General features: G+C 41.2%; 1 protein-coding gene across 1 annotated transcript; it reads right to left on the bottom strand.

Moving 5' to 3' along the window:
- Nucleotides 1-1,282: 1,282 nt before the first annotated feature.
- LOC142150902 (uncharacterized) lies at nucleotides 1,283-14,497 on the bottom strand. Its single transcript, XM_075206078.1, has 2 exons — nucleotides 14,362-14,497; nucleotides 1,283-2,448 (listed from the first exon to the last, which is right to left on the bottom strand). Exons 1-2 carry the CDS (start codon nucleotides 14,495-14,497, stop codon nucleotides 1,283-1,285), a joined length of 1,302 nt encoding a protein of 433 aa, XP_075062179.1.
- Between the last annotated feature and the right edge of the window lie 543 nt (nucleotides 14,498-15,040).

The following is a 15,040-nucleotide window of genomic DNA, read 5'->3' as shown; positions in this document are numbered from 1 at the left end:
ATAAATATCTCTGTGCACAGCCAAAAAGTTAATTTCAGATCTATCTGATCCTGTCCTGAATATTAAGGAGCACAGAAAAAAATTATTAAGCGCTTTAGAGCAATTGTGACCTTATTACTAACTTTTGTTGGGACTTTGCAGCGGTTCTTATTTAAGGATTTTATTCTCTATGCGGCTAATGTGCAGAATTCAACTTTCATCGTCATTTGGGTCAATTGATATATTTTTTTTATTCTACAGATGAGTTTTTCAGCTGCTTAAAATGCCTTATTAAATCATTTTATTTTTATTACCTAGTCCACTAACATTGATATGTTGTAAAGTGTATGTGCTGATGCAGACATTGTGTAATTACTGTTGTAATAAAAAGTGTTCCCCGACCTATTCACAGGGGGATCAGACACTGACAGTTACCCCAACACACATCTGAGGACACCGGAATACAGAGAGGGTCTTCTCTAGCTCCCAGTGTCACAGCTTTACCATAGAGAGATGTTTTATTTCTCTGCCATACAGCCGGATATCCTGCTCAGCCGGGATCAGTACTCCCAGCCTACATGTGTCACTTATGTGTTACATAGATGCTGGGACTTGTAGTACCACAACAGCTACAGAGACACCAACTGTCTAATACAATAATGCAAGATTACAGGAACAATTTGTGACATTTATTCACTATATTACTGACATATAATTGATGAAAAATCATTAGATTTATATAGAAATATTATTCTGATTTTTACAAATGACGCTATGAATTATTTATATTTACCATGTCAGGAATACACACATTGGATAATGTTGGACATAAAACACAGCTGCTAGAACACGGAATGCAGAAGATTATACACTTATTACTTGCACCAGGCTCATATTCCCCATATACATATACATAGCTGTAGACTCCACCTACTGCTCCATTCTATGGACTAAATGTTCCACCAATCAGATTCCCCTCCCTGTGATGTCACCAGTCTCTGAGCAGATTTCTTCCAGCTCCTGATTCTCCCCCAGATATCTTTATACAACCTCTCCATACATATAATGCTGCATGAAGGGGCTCAGTGAAGGTGGCAGTGACGGTGTGTAAGTGTCTGATCGGGTCACACAGAGAATAAAAGGACAGCTGTCCAGCCTCATAATCCAGATATATCCTCACTCTATCATAGGGAATATTGTCAGGTAAATGGATCACTTCCCAGGAATGTCTCCCTGAAGACACTGAAATCTCACTAGTTTTCTTTTTTGGTAGTGGAAATATTATTTTTGGTTGTGCTTATCGTCATTTTGGTGGTTGTGCTGCTAAAAGTCTATTATTTAGTGATAATATTGTTTCTGGCGGTGGTGATGGTCCTTTTGGTAATTGTTTTGCTGCTGAAAATATTCCATTTTTATATGGTTGTGATTGTGGTGGTGGTTTTGATAATCGTGAAAATTGTGCTCGTTCTGCAAAACTTTTTGATGTTCTGATTGGTGGGGGTTGGGGTGGGGGTGTTGGTAGTTGTGGTGCTTTTGATCGTTCTCCTTGTAAAAATTGTGATTGTTCTAGTGATGATAGTTTTGCTGCTGAAAATATTGATGTTATTTTTGTTATTTGTGGTGGAGGATTCACCTTTGTCCCTAACCTGGGTGCACTTTCCTTTTTACTTAACATATGCGTCTTAGAAACTGAGTTTACATCCAGTAATATATGTGTAAATCTTTGAATATAAGAGTTAACATTTATACCTTTTGTGATATCAGATAATCCTGTGTATAATGTCTCTGAGATGAGACCCACATCCAGATCTCCTACACCATGGACCTGGTCATCAAGTCTCTCTCTGTCCTCAGTATCACACAAGTCACCTGTGTCTGGTTCCTGTAAGACAGTCAGTGGATCAGACATGTCACACAGCTCCTCAATGTGATGCATCTTCTTGGACAGCTCGTCCTTCTTTATTTCCAGTTCCTGAATCAGATCAGAGACCGAGAGTGAAATGCTCCCTTCCTGCCTGGAGATCTCACTCAGGACTCTCTTCTCTAGGACTCTCAGCTGTCTCCTGATGTCTCTAAACAGGGCAGTGACTCTCTCTGTTACACCAGCTGCTTTTTTCTGATCTTCTCTCCTGCGCTCCTGCAGACTCTGGACTCTTTTCTCAGTCTCCTCTCTCTTTGTGCTCAGTTTCTGCAGAACATTTCTCAGTTTCTCCTTCTTCTTCTCAGAGGCCTCATCCAGCGTCTCTACCAGGTGTCCCCGATGTTCTCCAGCCAGACTGCAGGACACACAGATACAGGCAGAGTCCTCTGTGCAGTAATATTTAAAGATCTCTTTATGGACGGAGCATTTTCTCTTCTCCAAGGAAGCGGTGGGATCAATTAAGACATGTTCTGCTGACTTGTTGTGTGTCTTACAATGTATATCACAGAGAGACGCTTCACACTTGATGCAGGTTTTAAGAGCAGGTACTGAAAAGTGGACACAATAACTGCAGAATATCCCAGTTTTCACCTCTGGGATAGAGCGGATACAATCCGCTATTTTGCAGAGGTTTATGTTTTTCTCCGGGACATGACTATTCTGAAACTCTGCTCTGCATTCAGGACAGGTATAAACTCCAGACCCCTCTTGTGTATCCAGCACACGATCAATACAGACCCGGCAGAAGTTGTGTCCACATCTCAGTGTTACAGGATCTGTATAAATGCTCAGGCAGATGGAACACTGCAGCTCCTCTATCAGAATAGCAGACGCCATCGCTGACAACAGAATAGAGAAATGAAAGTGACAGTCTCTGATACTGAGAAATCAGTGGGTGTGTTGTACAATTCTCACACAGGGCGAGGCTGAGCTTATCATTATGTTTATATCTAGAGGCTCAGCTAAGGGACACAGGACACAGCAGATACTTATGTAGAGAAATGTACTTATTTTTAAATAAAAAAGGTAATTTAATTAGCTGAAAGTTATTCAGGGATTTTACAAAAGTTGATTTATGAAAAATGCAGTTATTTCGTTTGCTACAATTTTATAAGAATGATTTATATTAGTTAATAATAGTTTTATCTTAGGGACTTCTGACCATTATACTGGATCCATTAAGGGGGCAAAATTACCACACTGGAGTTACATAACTTGCATTTAAACCCAGCCCCACAGTCCAGGATGGCTGGGAAGAGCCCGAATCAAGGCTGGTATTCTCTGGAAGGGGGGCACAGGGATTTTTGAGTGCTTCACCTTATAGAGGCAGCAGCCTAGGGATGACCAGCCTGGGATGAGCTTACAATATATCAGGGGAACCCCACACTCCTGGTCTCCCTGATACAGTGGAAACCAGCCCAGGTTGTCTATCACTGGTGCTCGTTAAGGACTTGCGATCGGAGTGTCATCCCGTCTATTAAATAATATATTTTATTATTGCACAGAGCACACTCCCCACAACCCCACTTATGGTCCATTGCAATAACAAGGGAGAGGTGTCGGGGACTGTCACACTAGCAAGATTAATAGCAAGATACTGTATGAAATGGCAGCAGTATATAGGCCACCCAGTGGATGCGCTATATATTGCAGCTTATCAGATGGGTGTCAGCGTGGCGCTAGAATTTATCAATCTCTATATTGTACAGCAGATCAGGGCCGGTGCTAGGGTCCTTGGCGCCCTAGGCACACTTTCACAATCCGCGCCCCCCCTCCCCACGTCTTTACTTGCCGCCATAAAGCTGCTCCTCTCTGCTCCGTCTCCTCCCCTCCACTCACTGACACTGTCAGGCCGTTATCATGATGTCACGCCCGACAGTCAGTGAGTGGAGGGGAGGAGACGGAGCAGAGAGGCGGCGGTGGTGATCCATAGCCCCTTCCCTCCTCCCCGTGGATTTATCGGAAGCTGTGCGGCAGCCGTGGAAGGTATGGCCAGCGGTCGCCGCATAGTTTTAAAGTAATTTTAATTCTGTAGCGCCCTCCAGAGCCCGGCGCCCTAGGCAACTGCCTAACCTTGCCTAATGGGAGCAACGGGCCTGCAGCAGAGGAGTCCTTGCCCAAATTTGAGGATAGTCAAAATAGTACACATCTGTAAATACCTTGCTAACTATTTTAATAAGATGAGGAGGGAGGTGTATAACTGCATTTATACATAATCTGGTCCCTCTGCTATCCTACCAGGGAACACTTTGTTAAAGCACTCAAGAGATATTAACTGGACTTTATTATCTTTATCTCTTACTATTATCAGTATTTTATTATATATATTATTTATTTTTATATTATTTGCCTCAACACGTCCACACCCCAACAAACTAAGGTGACACATGTTGGTGTGTAGATGTTTTGGGTAATTTTCTACATTAAGGGGTATAATTACTAAATCTTCTAAAGATAAAATGTACACCTCTTTCTATCAGCGTGCCATCTAAAATCTAGACAAACACAGGTTTGCCAGTTGGGTGTGTGTGTGTGTGTGTGTATATATATATATATATATATTTAGTCTTATTTTATGATGCTTATATCATATCAGCAGTAATGGAACCAGAAAATGATGAACGTTCATGTTATGCCACATAGTAGTGTGATCAATTCATATTGTGACACATAGTTGTCCCCGATATTCATCCTCGGCTGCTTTAATGAGGCAGCTGCACCGCCGGCGTGCCAGACAGTAGTCCCCTGCTCTAGAAAATGATAGCTAGAATCTGATTGGTTGCTATGGGTAACACCTCCACTTTAGTTAATATACCCCTAAATGTTTTTTTCATAGGAAATACACAGTTAAATGACACAGTTGAACAAACAGTGATTAATATCTGATTTAAAAGGGAGTATATCTGAATGCAATAACCTCCGAGTGTAAGGCTGTTTTAGTAATGTTGTAAATATTGTGACCTGCCTCACTATATACAGATATGATTTTGTGTCTCTCCAGTCTGATCCAGATATGTTTATAGCTATAAACAGATACTGGAATAAATTGGTTGACTGAGCTGCTATTTTACTTAAACTTAAACTACTAAAACATTTCTGCGGCTTCACAGAGTTTATAAATGACAATATTTTGTTGATGAAATAGTAAAGAAAGTTTGTAACAATTGAATTACTTTATCTCTTTGTTGTTTCTGAATATTTTCCATCAGATTGTCCTCAGCTTTATGTATAAATGTGTTAATCCAGGGCAGTGGTTTGAAGGTATTCAGATCTATTAGTCTCAGTAATATGGTAATAATTTCTTTTAACAGTGAATAAGTGTGGTGACACTAATATAAAATTAAATGACTTATTTTATTTTATTGTCTTATCTATATATCTTATTATATTCTTTTTGTGGCTTTGTTAGTCATTTTTGTTAACTAACCATGATTGTTCCCACTGATGCATCATTGGAATATAGGTATGAATGGTCTCTGATTGGCCCTTTGCTTTGTATGTTCCTGATATTGGTCTCTGCTGAGATCGACTCTTCATAATAAAGACCATGGGCATGATTCATTAAGGAGCCTATCTGCTGCTTTTGCCCAGAACTGGCCCATACGCTATAGAACACAACAGCGCCCAATTCATCTTCGAATGCAATGGACCCCTACGACAGCTTATGATTTCTGGAAGGGAACGGGGAGGGGAATGGATGTTAATATAAGGTAAGAGTGTGCAAATCTCAAGTGCATGCCTCAAGGTCCGATTCAAGCTTTGAACTAGAGATGTTCCCTGACCCGTGCTCTGGTTTTGGTTTTGGATCTGGATTAACATGTTTTGGTTATGATTTTGGCAAAACCGTCCTTGCGTGTTTTGGTTTTGCATCCCTATTTTTTTCTAAAATCCCTATTTTTTTTTTCTAAAATCACATAATTTTGCTATTATTTTTCCCTACATTATTATTAACCTCAATAACACTAATTTCAAATCATTTGCAGTCAATGTTGACCACCTCACAGGTCACAATATTATTTTCATCCACTTTCGGACAAATACTGCAGCGACCTGGCTGGATGCTATGCGACAGAGCAATGACACAAACACACGACAGTTCATAGCACATCTAGGACACATTGGCACACAGCAGAAAAGAAAAGTTGTACAAGATGGAATTGTCCTTGGGCCCTCCCACCCACCCTTATGTAAGATACTGAAAAGGACATATACAGTTTAACAAATCAAGCACTCAAGAGACAAGCAGTGACACTTTTGTGGCTGAAGTGTTTGGTTTATTTGGGCCCCCCACAAAACAAGCTAACAATAGCTTAGCTGCCTTAAGCCTAACAGTGCTGTCAATGAACTCTACATTATTAAACCTTGTCTGATTGTGCTTCATCTTTAATCTCCTTCTCATCTGTGGTTACCACCCTGTCATTCCTGAAGAACTGCCAAACTTATATAGACACATGAATGGATATTACAACTGGAGTGGCATTAGATCTGCTTCAGTCAGACTGTGACACGGAATATGTGGGCAGCATGGAATCTGACATGTTGGAATACGCTGCATTGAACAGAGATTTAAACCAATATATAGAAGCAGTTGAGGAGACCGTACTTAAGTTAAAACATGACCCACCGGATTAAATCCTGGATTTAAGAGAACCTGTACACGAGAGATACACTGTGCTTCAGAAGAATAATACAGAGGGGGCCCTGAGGCAGGATGATACATTTTATAGTTTAAAGAACAGCTAAGAGACCTGAGAAAACAAATAGGTGTGTCACTGGCCTCTGCAGACTAAGATTTGGAAGATGATGACGAGGAGATCGCCGTCAACCTGAGCACATGGCCGGTACAGTGAAACTTAGAATGAATCATGAAATCAGTTATGGTTCATTTGATCGCTCCACCCGTTCCTTGGATAACTGTGATAAGTCTACAGCTAATACACGGACAGAGTGAAGCGGGCGGTCATGTACAAGGAGACCCTCAAAGGTGGGAAAGGGATCCCGGATATCCCCACCATGCTGCGAGCCTTCTTTGTCTGTAACTGCATCCGCAGAACTCTTGTTGAAAAGAACATTTGCTCTGCTGGGAAGTCCATGTCTCGCTCTTTCCTCCTGCCTCTTTGGAGGACCCTTGGCTGGGTCAAGTGGGAGAGCTCCTTCCCTTACAACTGGACTACAGTTGTAAGGGAAGGAGCTGGATGTTGGACAATTTGTGAGGGAGCACCATCTGGAACGACTTAAACCAGACTTGTGGAAGTGAAAAACTGTCCACAAGCTCATCAGAGCTCATCAGAGCTCATCCACAAACTCATCAGAGCTTGTGGACAGAGCTAAAGACATTATGGAGTCTGCTCCATGGCTCTCTGCTAAAACAACAAAACACATGTGGGAGAATGTGGCCTCTAAGAGGCTAATAGACACAAAGATATTGTGTGGATGGCTATCCAGGGATGTTTGCCTCTCAGGACATTTATGCACTCCCGGAACCAGTGCCGATATGTTCACTGCCCCTTCTGCATCACCAGAAGGGAAGCAGCACAGCGTATTTCTTGGGACTGTCCCACTGCACAGGCACTGTTGGATGCCTTGGAACATCATCATCATCATCACCATTTTTTTTATATAGTCCCACTGATTCCTCAGCACTGTACAGAGAACTCATTCACGTCAGTCCCTGACCCATTGGAGCTTACAGTCTAAATTCTCTAACATACACACACAGAGACAGAGAGAGAGAGAGACTAGGGTCAATTTTGATAGCAGCCAATTAATCTACTACTATGTTTTTGGAGTGTGGGAGGAAACCGGAGCATCCGGAGGAAACCCACGCAAACACGGGGAGAACATACAAACTCCACACAGATAAGGCCATGGTCGTGAATTGAACTCATGGCCTCAGCGCTATAAGGCAGAAGTGATAACCACTGAGCCACCGTGCTGCCCCACATGAACTTAAGGCAGTGTGCCCAGAACTTGCCTTTCATACCATTCGGTATTTTATGGATCATTTGCTGAGACCCACACCATTGGGGCAATCCAGGAGGCCTGGCGCCTTATGAACTGCTTTAAGGACGCTATTTGGCTTGCCACGAATTGCCTCATCTTGAAAAGGGGGAAGATGACCATCCAGGACTGTCGCAGGCTGATCCACAGCCTGCTAAGAGACTATAAAACCATTGACAGTCCTGAGGAAGAGGAAGATGATTAATTTTCTGTCTCTCTCTTTTTCTTCTCCCACTATGTGTCTGTTTATTCAATAAAGCCTTGGGCTTGTGTCTCCCCCTCCCTTACCCCCTCCAACCCATTCCCCCATCACTGTTTGAAGTTTTGTTGAATGTCTTGTCTTCATTTATGCACTCCTCCCTATATTTGTGTGTGTCTCAATAAAGCTTCGGTCTCCTGTGTACTGCTGTGAATTTATTTTGATAACACAGTACAATGTGACTGCAGATTATGAAGACCAAACCTGCCAGCCCTATTATTTCTATTTCAGCAATGACAATTAGCAATGGAGCAATGGAGCTCTCCTCTTTGTGTGTTACCTATAAATCACAGTACAATGTGACTGCAGATTTAGAAGACCAAGCCTGCCAGCCCTAGTATTTCTATTTCAGCAATGATAATTAGCAATGCTCTCCACTTTGTGTGTTACCTATGTAACACAGTACTAAGTGACTGCAGATTTAGCAGACCAAGCCTGCCAGCCCTATTATTTCTATTTCATCAATGATAATTAGCAATGCTGCTCTCCTGTTTGTGTGTTACCTATATAACACAGTACAATGTGACTGCAGATTTAGACCAAGACTGCCAGTCCTATTATTTCTATTTCATCAATGACAATTAACAATGGAGCTCTCCTGAATGTCACTGGAAGCTTTGAAGAACACTGCTACCCCTCCTCTTTCTTTTTTACCTATGACGCTGCCCAACTGCATTAGAGACTGCCAAGAACTGTGATACCCCTTCTGTGTCCCTCTGTGAGGGGGGTACTTATAGAATCCAAAATTCGCGAGATCCGACGACGTAACAATGACATTTTGCCACATTTTCAATTCCGAGGACGCGAGAAAGTATCAAACCAAAAACTTTAATTTTTTTATTTTTTAATATTCTGTCTTTAATGACTATAATATTATCAGGTGATATTTTTCTTCATATATATATATTCATATATATATTGGACGTATCCTGCAGTGTCCTGAGCAGATCAGACCTACAACCCGTATTCATCAGCGCACGTATCTTCAGATCCGCTCCTTGTTGAATTTGGGCGTAGGAATACCCAATTTACGTTTTAAAACAAACACACATTGCACTGAGTATGCGTCTCTTAACAAATCAGGACCCCTCTTTTTTTTTTCACTTCCAAATGGAAAATGCTGGTCATTATGGCTGTATCTTCATGTTCCTACGTTCTGGAATTCCCCAAGCCCGTAGCTCATTACTGTTGGAGCGGGAAGCAATCTTTTTTCCTTACTGTTTTAAATTCTTAACTAACTAAAGCATGGTCTTTTAGGGGACTTGGGTGATTCCTGCCCCTTGCCATACCCAATATAAATTAATCTACACAAACCAGGAAATAGGGAAAAGCCACATGTCATGTTTATTATATGGATCGGTAACGTAAAGACCAATAACTCTATAAACTAGGGTATGAGGCAGGGCTGTCTTAATGCATGGGCACGCTGGACAGTTGCCCAGGGGCCCTACTAGCATAGGGGCCCAATAGGCTTGCCAACATTTTGGTATATTATTCTGGGAGATTCAATCAGAACCTTCAGACCCTCTTTATTTAAACATTTTGGTGGACTAACCACCTCACTATCAGCTGTTATCTGAACATGCGATATTACTGTTGCGAATACGTATCTTGACCTTTACGTAAACAACATACACGTACTAATTGTACATAAGTGGGTGAGTGGCTGTGTAGGGAGGGCCGCAGTGCACTGCTTTGCCCGGGGGCCTTTAATGCTGATAAGATTGCCCTTGGTAAAGGTAAAGAATTCTGTCCAGTGGATGATATAACTGTAAATGATCAAAGGTCTGTACCATAAAAGTTTCTATCACATGGTGACGATCATTAGGAAAATATAAATTATGCAGGTTAGTTAGTCTTGATTAATGATTAACTCCTCTGCATTCTATGCTACTGGGTTCATTGGCCTGACAGCCATATGGCTTAAGACGTAGGGGTCTATTTATTAATGTGTGAAAAGCCCTTTCTCTGTTGAAAAAAGTTATTTAAAATGAAATTCTAAGAATTTATTATTTTGTAAAAAAAATTAAGTAATATAAAATAAATTATTGATTTAAAGTCTGTCTTTACATTACAGTACAGTGTACACATAGTGTATATTATAGAACAGGTGAACTAGAGGTCCCAGCATGCAGATGTCATAAAGCTTACAGTACTGTAGTGCAGCCAGAAAGGAAAGAGAGACGCTTCGATTACAGAACTGATGGAGAGAAGACAACAGAGCAGCTTAGTGCACTGAGACTGCCAGGGAACAAAAGAGTCACTGGGAGAGTGAGAACTGTGGAGCACATCACAGGGCCACTAAGAGGAATTTGGAGCCCTGGTACAGCAACTTTCTCCCCCCCCCTACTTCCACACATAAGAGAAGTGATGTGAGCCAATGCTGCACGGCGGTGACGTCGAAGAGGGCATGGTCACACAGTGATGGGGCGTGGCCAAAATGGGATGTGGCTGCGCCTCTTTAAACATTACATATTAAGTATTAAAATGGTGTTGCTCTCATCTACCTATTATTGGAGGTTTCACAACCTGGTACTGGATTCTTGCATGGATCCTGGAATGTTGGGACCTTTTTGGAAAATGTATAGGTACATGAAATATGGAAAGCAGAGCAATAAGTGACCACAGAAAATAAGGCGAGCGCCCTTGTCACCGCCAAACAATGCACAATACTCTCGTGACCGCCAACCAATACATGAAGCACCCTTGTGACTGCCACACAATACATGAAGCACCTTTGTGACCGCCACACAATACAGAGGACAACATTTTGTCCGCCACCCAATACAGAGGGTAGCCTTGTGACCGCCAACTCAAGTACTTAAAACCAGAACCAGAAAAAACGTCATCTATAGATCAGGAGTTTGCGTGAAAAAATAATTTGACATGTTGCAGCTATATTGCTTTTTGTAAAGAAAATCTCTGAATTCCAACAGGCCTCTGAGCAGAATGAGGCATTGGAAGGTTTTTTCTCTCGTCTTTTTTTTTAAATCTGGATTTCTATTCCACAGTCAAATGGACAGATTGAGAAAACCTTTAAATTTACAAGCAAAGAAGATCAATTTATCGCTATAGTGAAATACAGATTACAGCTGAGCGCAATGTATGCTGCCAATTGCAACTAACATAGATTCTATCATTCACATTCCACAATGCCATATATACAAACAGACATGTGTGCATATATGGCATGCCGGCATACAGCATCTATGGAAATCCACCCCATCGCTGTGAAGGTAAGTATATATTGTCATCATGTCATTATTTAACAAATCGTTTTTTCTTGTAGGAATAGTGGTTGTCAGTATGCCAAGCATTGGGATACCGATTACCACCGCTTTGTACAGTCTCTAATGTATTTATATCCTTCTGGAGATATGGCCTCCAGAACTGAACACAGTATTCTAGATGAAGCCGTACCAGTGACTTATACAGTGGTATTATTACTTCTTTCTGCTACTGATTCCTCTCCCTATACAACCAAGCATCTGACTTGCCTTCCTCATTGCTTTGTTACATTACTTACCTGCCTTTATGTCACCTGAAATAGTGACTCCTAGATCTCTTTCCTCCTCAGTAGTTTCCATTATAGTGCCATTAATACTATACTTTGGGTTTTTGAGACCCAAGTGCATGATTTTGCATTTTTTGGCATTAAACTGTAGTTGACCATTCCTCTACTCTACCTAGAGCATCAATCATTTGTTTTATTCCTCCTGGGGGTAAATGTATCAAGGTCCTATTTTTTCAGCAATTTAAAATCGCGGCAAATCACGATTTTAGTCTCCAAGTTGTCAAATATATCAAGCTGCAATTTTTACCCTGATCTTCAAAACCGCTGGTCATCACTGACGATTTTCTGCGATTTCAAGCACTCCCGAGTTTAGGTGAAAAATCCATAGACAACACTTGGCTTGCTAGCAGCGTGATTAGTAAACACATCACCGTTACACTGCCCTGTTTACACAGCTTCAGGTCCCCTCGGCTGTCAAAGTTTAAAAACAGATAAAAGTTACAAATAAAAAGCATGGGGTTCCCCCCACCACTATTAACCCTAGTGCTGCCAGCCTACTGCTGGTTGCCTGAAAATCGGGGGGGAAATTTGCGTGGGGTCCCCCTGATTTTCACATAACCAGCATTAGGCAAACCAGCCTGGGGTGGATGGCACTATAGCAGGAGGACACGCAGCAGGGCCCCCCGCCATAATGACAAACCAACCCCAGGCTGTTCAGCGCTGGGCTGGATTCCCTAGGGAGTGGGGTCTGTAGATAAAAACGAGTGGGTTCCCCTTCTAGGAACAACCAGCCCAGTGCTGATAGCACTAGGGCTCTTCCTACACCCCTGGGCGGCAGGTGTAGGGTAATAACGGCGATCGAATGTAAAATAAAATAATAAAAGACGCCATTTGTTTTGTGTGAACTACTAGTCCCAGCCAGTCCAGGCTACCATAAACTTTTCGGGCATGCTGGCGCTTGGAGAACCACAAGTGTCAACATGCTCTTACACCCACGGCTGACAGCGACCTGTAGTTCCACAAAACAAAATTTTTGCAAAACCACACCACCCTCTTTAAAACCACATACTTTTAATAATAATAATAATAATAATAATAATAATAATAATAATAATACCAATAATAATAATAAAAAAAAAACAGTAAATACACTAAACACCCTCATTCATACCACATACATTTATTCAAAATAATATAATAAATCCCATAATAATCATCAAATTGATGTTTTCATCTGTCGTCAGCAGGTTTTTATCCAAAAATGCTTGAACCATGTCCCAAATAATTTATATTTCCAAAAGTCCAGCTTGAAATGTCCCAAATAAATTGTAATTCCAAATGTCCCTGCTTGTAAATATCTTCTGTTCTTCTTGGGCAAAAGGCCTCCTTGTTGCTTGCAGTTTTCTTTTCTTCAGCCCAGGAGGGGCCCCATATTTGTAATCCAAATTCGGAACATGCTTGAAAAAAATAATAAACCCAGTTTACAGACGACGCAAACTTGAGCACTGTACAAGCAGACTAACGCCACTGAATAGAATCCAGCCGCGAGGTGGGGAATTACCATGACAGTGGGGTAAATCCCCCTAGACTATAAATTAGAGATGGTCACTGACCACCGTGTTTTGATTTTGTTTTTGGTATTGGATCTGGATTACCTTTGTGTTTTGGTTTTGGTTTTGCAAAACCGCCCTTGCGTGTTTTGGTTTTGTTTTTGTTTTGCTATTTTCATTAAAAATCAATGTTTTTGGGTCTAAAATAACCATATTTAGTGCTCCATCTGTTTCTTGGATAAGTTTAATCCCTGGTAGGCCGTCCTTAATTCGAACACTTGTCTGCAAATTATACAGACAAACCTGGTTGTCTTCCCCCTCCATCTTTGATTATTGGCAATGTAGCCATCATCTTTGTGTGTATATTACACCCTCCACTTGTAGTTGAATATAAAAAAGCAGCCTGCACAGACTGTGGAATTAGAAAGTAAAAATAAATGGACAAAGGCAGTTTGGTATCTGTATGCATCAGATCCCCTCTCCACTAGGAGTAAAATAGAAAACTATTCAGCCGTTATAGAGTCTAGAATATAAATAGAAATTGAAATTGAGAAAGGCAATTTGGTATCTGTCTGCATCATAATCATCAACATCCTCATTAGCGCCTATTGGCATTCTGCGATGGATGATACCATAGGTGTGCAGCAGGAGGTCTCATAGATAAAGAATCACCTCAGGAGTTACCTTATATTCAGACAGAACGAATCTTCAGATGTATATCTGCTTTATATAGTACTAAGTACCAGGATCAGTATAACAACAGCTTTCAGTAACAGCTTCTTAACATAACATATCAGTAACATGAGCTGCTCAGCTCATCTCCTTTCCCGGAGAGTCTCTTCTAGAACACAGAGAGTGTAGACAGGAAATATACAAACAAGTACATGCATATACAGCAGACAAACAATACACCTCTGTATGAATACAGCACCATCTGCTGACCCTCCATGGTAACTACATGCATATAAACAAACCCATAGTCTGTTGTACATATTTCAACACCCCTTCTCAACAGACTGGGTTTCTTCAGTTAGACCCATCTTTGACATAAGTCTCCAATGTCTCTCTCTGAAGAGAGGCTTAGTCAGGATATCAACTGTCATATCTTCTGTTGGGCAATAGTTCAACTCTATAAGACCTTGTTCCTGTAGATCCCTCAGGAAGTGATGCTTGACATCAATGTGCTTGGTTCTTGGGTTCACTCTTTCTGTTTGCGCTAATGCAAGGCATCCTTGATTATCCTCATATATCTTGATAGATTCCTCTTGAGGCATTCCTAGGTCTGATAGTAGTTGCATTAATCATACCACTTCTTGACTGGCGTGAGCTGCCGCAATATATTCAGCCTCTGTAGAAGATAGTGCCACGGAAGACTGCTTCTTGCTTGTCCAGCTAATTAATCCTTCTCCGATAGAGAATAGATATCCACTTGTGGATTTTCTGTCACTTGTGTCTCCAGCCCAATCTGCGTCAACATATCCTGTTAACTTGTGACTTGTGCTTGCTGAGAGCTTAAGCTTCTTGTTAATCATTCCCTTTAAGTAACGAATTACCCTCTTAACTGCATTCCAATCCATCTTGGTTGGTTTAGAAACTTTTCTGCTTAAAATCCCGACTGCTGTGGAGATATCTGGTCTAGTGACAGTTGCAATATATAGCAATTTTCCTATGGCCTTTCTGTATAGATGGTTATCCTGTAACAGAATGCTCTGATCATTTGGTTTCTTTACATAACTTGTCTCCATAGGAGTGCTTGCTGTCTTTGCTTCCTGTATACCAAATTCCTCAATGGTTTCCTGAATCTTGTATTCTTGACT

Source organism: Mixophyes fleayi, chromosome 4 (assembly GCF_038048845.1).
Source record: "Mixophyes fleayi isolate aMixFle1 chromosome 4, aMixFle1.hap1, whole genome shotgun sequence".
NCBI classification, from domain to species: domain Eukaryota; kingdom Metazoa; phylum Chordata; class Amphibia; order Anura; family Limnodynastidae; genus Mixophyes; species Mixophyes fleayi.
This window is presented reverse-complemented; position numbering and strand designations above follow the sequence as displayed.

Coding starts and splice junctions, on each gene's coding strand:
- LOC142150902 (XM_075206078.1), bottom strand. CDS start 14,497: ATGCCTCAAGAGGAATCTATCAAGATATATGAGGATAATCAAGGATGC. Junction 2,449..14,361: donor GAGGGATCTACAGGAACAAG/GTCTTATAGAGT, acceptor TCCACTTTTCAG/TACCTGCTCTTAAAACCTGC.